At 38.2% G+C, this 7,136-nt stretch overlaps 1 protein-coding gene and 1 non-coding gene across 3 annotated transcripts in view; one reads left to right on the top strand and one right to left on the bottom strand.

Moving 5' to 3' along the window:
- The window catches only part of LOC105045740 (DNA repair protein RAD51 homolog 4), a 7,289-nt gene extending 445 nt beyond the window's left edge, over positions 1-6,844 (bottom strand). Inside the window, exons 1-9 of one of the 2 annotated variants that reach the window (XM_073258542.1) lie at positions 6,267-6,844; positions 4,490-4,605; positions 4,294-4,375; positions 3,947-4,081; positions 3,657-3,770; positions 3,474-3,564; positions 2,244-2,314; positions 1,025-1,174; positions 1-109 (exon numbers count right to left, since the gene is read on the bottom strand). The exon at positions 1-109 is cut by the window's left edge and continues 445 nt beyond it. In XM_073258542.1, the coding sequence (XP_073114643.1) occupies positions 38-109; positions 1,025-1,174; positions 2,244-2,314; positions 3,474-3,564; positions 3,657-3,770; positions 3,947-4,081; positions 4,294-4,375; positions 4,490-4,605; positions 6,267-6,404 (969 nt within the window). In that variant the 5' untranslated portion in view covers positions 6,405-6,844 and the 3' untranslated portion in view covers positions 1-37. Of the gene's footprint in view, positions 110-1,024; positions 1,175-2,243; positions 2,315-3,473; positions 3,565-3,656; positions 3,771-3,946; positions 4,082-4,293; positions 4,376-4,489; positions 4,617-6,266 lie in introns of both variants that reach the window. The other variant, XM_010924122.4, reaches the window with a different exon arrangement.
- Positions 6,845-6,909: 65 nt separating this feature from the next.
- Positions 6,910-7,064, top strand: LOC114914288 (U12 minor spliceosomal RNA). Its single transcript, XR_003801073.1, has one exon. It is a non-coding gene; the product is annotated as a U12 minor spliceosomal RNA (small nuclear RNA).
- Positions 7,065-7,136: the final 72 nt, after the last annotated feature.

Genomic DNA, 7,136 nt, shown 5'->3' on the forward strand with positions numbered 1-7,136 from the left:
AGGAAGAAGCCCTGTGCTGCCCACAGTCACAGCCTCTTCATCTACCTCTCCCATCCTGAACAGAGCAGCTTCGGCTATGGATCACAAATTTTGCAGTACGACCAGTAGCCTGTGATCATAATAACATTTTCAAATAAGCGTGTGAGAAAGCAACAAACATAACAACTGGAATGCAAAAATCTTTCAACCCCAACATGATCACACGTTACAGACTCTGTTTGGAGCAATGAATATTAGAAGCCGATTTTTGACCGCTAGTGGCCAGGACTAGTACACCTTATGGGGCATTAGCCTAGGTTGGACCACAATTGATAAAATTGATGACTGATCCAAGACATCTGCTCAATGTACCATCCTCCAGAGGGGCTGAAGTTGTCCCTGGCAATTGGAATTGATGAATTCCGAATAACTTTAACTCCTACCTAATTTTTGAACACTGATGGTTCTGGTTAGCGAAGGCATGTATCAGACATGGTCTAATAGCATAGAAAACAGGCAACTCTCAGATCAACTGCCATGAGCATGGACTGTCTTGAAGAGAATTATATTTCAACTTGACTGAGGTTACAGCCAAGCAGAAGAAAGCTGTAACAAAATAAGCAGGAGATCTGGAATAAGCATGTCAGACAAAAGGCATTACCATTGATCTTGTGAAATGCGTGACACACCGAAACCGTGAGCAGACAAGCAACAGGAACTCAGAATTATCAAATTTCCTCACATGCACGATTGAGCGGATCAAGAGTGACAAGTAGGTGCAATCATGAGCTAATCAAATGCATATATATGAACAAGATCACTCACTAGCATTTACACTTCATAGATGGCCGTAAAATTCTAATATGCAAGTATAACATGTTCCCAGTGCATGTTATGATAGATCTTCAGCTCTCATGTTATGACTAATAGTTGGAATATTTTATTTAACCATCCCCCATTATGTGGAAGCAGTCAATTCTGTGAATCCATATATTATATATAAATACTTAAAAGGAAGTGGGACAAATGACAAAAAAATGCTTACCATGAACGTGTGCTTTAATATTGAAACATTACAGATGTTGCTCCCTTGATCGCGAGTAAGTTGTAGCCGTACATGTGGAATGCTCTTCCAACTTTCACCCAATGCAGGCTTCAAGATTCCTCCCTCTCCACCGACCATATGATTAGTCACCTGATTGACATCATAAAACCAAATGTAGACTATTTTAGTACATGTTCTGAGGTACATGAAATTCTAACACTCTTCATGTTAAGCAAGTGATATGAGGTTCTATTTCAGCAGTTCAAGGACAAAAGCAAGTTCTCACCTGATAATTCAGTTTATTTGTCGAATAGAATTTGCATCGATAAGAAACGAAGTCTTTCATAAAAAGATGGAGGTAGTATCAATTAAGGATAAATTAAGAGAAAGATGACTTAGATAATTTGGACATGTATAATATAGGCCAGCAATACGTCAGTACAAAAGAGTGATTTAATATATATAGAGGAAACCAAAAGGGATTGAGGTGAACCGAAAATCACATGGGATGACGTAGTAAGGAAAGACTTGATATCTCAACATCATTCGAAAAGTATGGCTCTAAATTGAGTAGAATAGAGGAAAAGGATTCATGTAGTTGACCTCAACTAGTTTGGGATTAAGGCTAATTTGAGTTGAGTTTCTTTCTGGATGACCAAGTTGGTACCTGTAATATAAGTTTTCAAAGGAAAATGCATATCTCCATGTAGTAATACATATAAACAGCACCTAGAAAGTGAACCTTTAGCTTCAGGCAATAAAAATGGTGCAAGGGAACAAAGGCAACATGGATGAAGTTCTTGCCTGATGTGTTCAGTTTATCTGTTCAGCAGAATTTGCACCAATATTCTCGGATGACCTAATTGGTCCCGTGTATAAGTTTTCATAGGAAAAGGCATATCCCCAGTTGAGTATATGTTGGAACAGTACCTAGAAACTAAACCTTTTGCTTTAGGCAATAAAAAATAGTGCAAGCGAACAAATGCAACATGGATGAAGGCCTGCTTACGCAGAGCAAGCATACTGCTAGCAAAAACAAGAAATTTCAGTGAACTTTGATATAGAGGAGTAGGCACGAGATTATCATTCAGCAAAACCCATTTACCACATAGACTGCAGTCTCTAACATGCAATTTTCCAAAAAAAGATTCCAAATAAACAGTTTTGCATCACATAAACATATTAAAAACATCAGAATTTTAAATATATCTGTGCTCACCAAAACAGAGATATTGTACTCATTTGCTAGTTTCTTCAAAATAATTCCAGCAGACACCATCAAAAGTCGTCCTGCATTTCCAATATCCATCAAACAATTAAACAAGGAAAAATTTTTGCACATAATGCATCCTGTGCATCTTGTATGGATACATCAAAGGTCATTACAGCAATGTATTGCAGCTAATTCTGTGTGTGCATATGCTTCCACTATGATCCACCTTGGCAATTAGCTTTTCACCATTTCTTTCTATTTCATCTTCATTTTCTAGATAAATCAAGAGGAGATAGATGGAGTTACTTCAGGTTTTAGGCCTCATGAATATCTAATATGGCACTAAACTGTGGGAACAGCATGAGTCCTCTTTCATTATGATACTCGCCTTTTTTATTTCTATTTCATCTTCATTTTCTTGATAAATAAAGATGAGATAGATAGAGATGCTTAAGGCTTTTTAGGCCTCGTGAATCTCTATAATGCAGCAAATTATGTGAATAACATGAATCCTTGCAACCAAGTGTTTAAATTTTCTATAAATTGCATATAATTCTCGGTCTTAACTTTATGATTTAAATCAGTGTTTCATGAGGTTCTTCAGGGCCTAATCCAACCCACTGATTCTCAACCAGCCTAATCTGAACTAACCTAAACCATAACAACCTGATATATAGGTCAAAGGAAATGGAGTTGGATTTACTTCAGAATAAGTCAGCTGCTGCAGGGAAGATTAGGCTTGCATACTTAGTTATTTGTATTGAGCCTGAATTGGGCCATGACATCACCGACCCACTGAAGTTGCACACAACACTACCAACTGGGCAAATTCTGGTTTCCACTACTTGGAATCTTAGATACCTTTCACAATAAATTACAGCCATTAAGCCTCTTTTATAGTTTTTCTTGCATTGATCTGTACAAATCCATGAGAGTTAGCTTTTCAGATCAGAAGTTCCTGATGTACTAAATCTGACTCCTACACTTGTTCCAATACAAAGTCATTCACCCTATAATTTGTCAGTATTACACAAAGAAAATCCTGTACAAAAATAATTGTGAAGTGTATAAAGGGATAGGCCTCATGGCACAATTAGAAAATGCCATCTCACAGCCTCACAATAGCTATAATTTGAAGCTAATGTGATGCAGACACATTAAATTGGAATAGGAAATTTCAGATGAAAAATCTGCTTCCAAAATGCCTCATTCTACAATCGTGCAACAGGGTTATACCTTCTGAACCTTTGCCTCCAAGCACAGGGGTTAGGAGAGAGGAGATTGAATCGATAATAAGCAAGCATATCTTAGTATCTCCACTCTTTACCTGAACCATTCATCATAAAAACTCAAGGCATTGAATAACAGATATATAGTTTTAGCAATATTATCATTCAAAACATTTTGTTGGATCAAGACCTGTTGCTTTAATTTGAATTCTAGTTGGTGCAGTACATCCAAAAGTGCAAAGATGTCAAAAACTGAGTGACAAAATATGTTGCTCATGACCCTTTTAAGCCTTCTTTCTTTGGCCTAAAATCAAAAGAATTCAGCAAACAAAATGAGGAGTTAAACACAAGAGTAGGCTCTATTTATTGCTCAAACTATTTAATATTATAGGATCATGAGATAGGCAATTCTTGATATTCACTAAATAACCAAACACTGTTAAGTCTACAAAAAAAAATTGGCAAAGAATGGGAATTGACCTCTCCAGAAAAAGAGCTAGAAAGTTGATCAACTATGCATGCAATACGCTTCGGAGAAAAGGAATTACAAGTGTCCACGAACATAACAACACCAAAATGCTTGTCTGCAACAAGTGCAGCAGAATATAGACAAACCTGCATGTGCACAATGGTTAATTAGACACAATGGCTCAAGACTGTCTTGACTGCCTATTTAAAGTTTAATATAGGCCAGAACAGACATCTTGGGATAAGAATACTACATGTACAGATAATGCAGCATTTACCATTGAAAATAACTGATCACTGAGTTTGTAAATACTTAGTGCTTAGGAATTATATAGAATTAAAACATGGAGCATTCTTACTTGTGTTTTACCAGAAGATGATGGCCCAACCATTTCCGTCAACTGGCCTTCACACAAACCTCCTCCAAGAAGCACATCAATCCTGGCAATTCATGCAGTCAAAAACATTGCATCAATTTGAAGAATAATGTATCTCAACTGGAACTTAAGTAAATTAAAATTACACTAAGGTCCACAAAATTACATTCAAAGATACCCTTCATATCCAGTGGGAAGAAAATGCTTATTATGATTAGAATCCTCAAGCAACTCCACTCCATTCAACCATGGTTGATGCCAATCCTCTATCATCGGTTGAACTCGAGCAAATCCCTATTTCCATTCTATAAGATTATATTAACATATTTTGGTGTAAAGTACCGAATTATAATAGGCACAATAAGGAAGCCTTTCAACCCCTTTCCAGCTTCAGCAAAGAGAATAAAGAACCCAGAAAAGGATAAGCAAGGATGCAACAACAGTATGGAGACTAAATGCAAATGCCATTATAAGAATGTAGAAGCTAGTACCAACAAAACTTCACTAAAGAATATGCATCCATAAGAAGTTAGCACTATTTCCTTGTATGCCATGGATTTGGTTAAAGAATATATAGTTAACATATCAATTACAATCTATAAGAATCACTAGCTTGTTTCAGTTGACCAAAGGACTATAGATAGTACTCCGGATTTAAACAGAGATCTGTTTAAAATTCAGAGACAATTCAGACATTTAATTATAATAAAAGATTTTTATAAAAAAGAAAGCCCTCATTGCCATTGCATCTGCCACCGCCATTGTTGTCAGCCGCTAGAGAGGACCACCGAAAGTAGTGGATCACCATATAGAGAATCAGAGAAAGGATGGAAAGGGAATGAAGGAGATGGGCAATTATGGCTTTCTTTTTCTAGAAAATTATTTTATTACAATTAAAAGTCCAAAATGTCATGGCATATTTAACAGCACCTGATTAAATCAGGGGTACTTTTGTCCTTTGGCCAAGTGGAAAAACAGGCTGGGTCACTGGTTTTTGCCAGCACAAGTGCATTGCTAGTCCTTTCGTAAAACTGGACCAGGCCGAGGTCTGGTTCAAGAACCAAGTGTTATTCTTACAAGCATTTGAAGTTAGGGTTTAGAAAGAACTTGGACCAGTATGGTTTCAAGGGCAACTCATAGCTAGAAACGCTTAACCCTTGAATTCAATCATTGGCATACTCGAAGGGTGGTATGATGTATGCCCATAAATAAAGCCTATGCTGGATTGTGAACTTCTCATGACAAAAGTTCCCACTCTTGACACTGTTTTGTTCTTTTCTCATAACTACATATAAAAGTACCCATAAATTCTGTCAAGAGACAATCACAGCTCCTGCCTACAACACCATTGTCATTCACCTTAAACTTTTTTTTAACATCATGACCCTTAACTCCAGATGTTTGAGTTTTCAAGTCGGACCAGCCGGTCCAATCCGGGTTTTATAGCTATGGCCTATCAGAAACACAGAAAGTGGAAGCTGTTACCCAAAACACAAAGCACAAAAAGAATTAATCCATCCAGAGGAAATTAATAAATAAGCAAAACTATTCGAACAAAACATGCAAGCAAAAAAATTATGCTACTGAAAAATAGAAGCACCGCTGCACAAGCTTTTGTTTGAAAAATCTAAATGAGAGAGAGAGAGAGAGAGAGAGAGAGAGAGAGAGAGAGCATAAGATGGAAACAATCAGGGCATTTTGTTGTTTTCCTCTCATAAAGATCACTTGCTGGACAACATAGGGCACATGAGGCGTTTCCAAGAAAGAGGATTGCAATTTGCAAGATGAGTTAACCAATGACCGAAAACTAACATATAAATCCGAGATAGAATAACAGCAGATACATATAAACAAAGAGAAATAGATACGAATTCCATTTTTTTGCAATAATTTCGGAGGAAGAAATCCAATAGCAAGTGATAGAGAATAGAAAAGAAAGTCGAAAGAAACCCTACCGCGTCGTCGGAAAAGGAGCGCTTTCCCTCCTCTAGGGTTTCGGGGCACTTGGAAACACGCGAAAGAGAGGACGTTGGGTTTCCAGAAGAGGACACAGAGGCGGTTGCTTTGGCCTGTGGTTCGTTGGACTCCGCCATGGCCGTCCTCCTCCTCCTTGGCGTCGGTGGAAGGGAAGTTACATTGGCCACCAAACTGAAAAATTAAACAAATGCAAAATACACTGCTAAGTCGAAAATCTTTTCCTTTTTTTTTTTTCTTTTTAATTTAGCCAACAAGCTCGCCAATCCCAGTGCTACTCTAGCCAAGCACGCTTAACCGCGAAATTCTGATACTGGTCTTCAAAAAAAAAAAAAAAAAAAAAAAAAGCCAATCCTCTCTCTACAAAACCTCTCTACAAAACCTAACTCCTTTTCCTTAATAAAAGAGAGAGAGAGAATTAGTCTTCTGACGGGAATTCCACATGAAGACCAGTGGACTCTCCCGAGCTGAACTTCAATAGGGCTTTGGGCGAGAAGAAGAAGAAAAGCGGAACACAACCGCACGAAATGGGCGCGTCCCTTTATTTAGTCCCACATCGGAAAGACTGACATGGGCGGAACGGTCTCGGTTCTTTATAAACCAGGCTAAGTGCAACTTTGAGAACTGCCTTAAACTAATGAGTAAGGAAAACAAAGCGGGTGGTGGGAGCTGCCCGCCGCGCTAATCGTTTTGCGCACTATTTTTTGGAGGGGTTATAGGCTGGTCGGGCGTGGACGCTGCTTACTTCGCAGAACCGGCTCGCGCGGGCCTCCCAACCCAACAAGTCCAAACAAAGCGTTTTAAATTTTCGATACTCCGGTTTCCCAAGGTGCAGGTTTTTAAAGGCAGGC

This window comes from Elaeis guineensis, chromosome 5, assembly GCF_000442705.2.
Source record: "Elaeis guineensis isolate ETL-2024a chromosome 5, EG11, whole genome shotgun sequence".
Classification (NCBI taxonomy): domain Eukaryota; kingdom Viridiplantae; phylum Streptophyta; class Magnoliopsida; order Arecales; family Arecaceae; genus Elaeis; species Elaeis guineensis.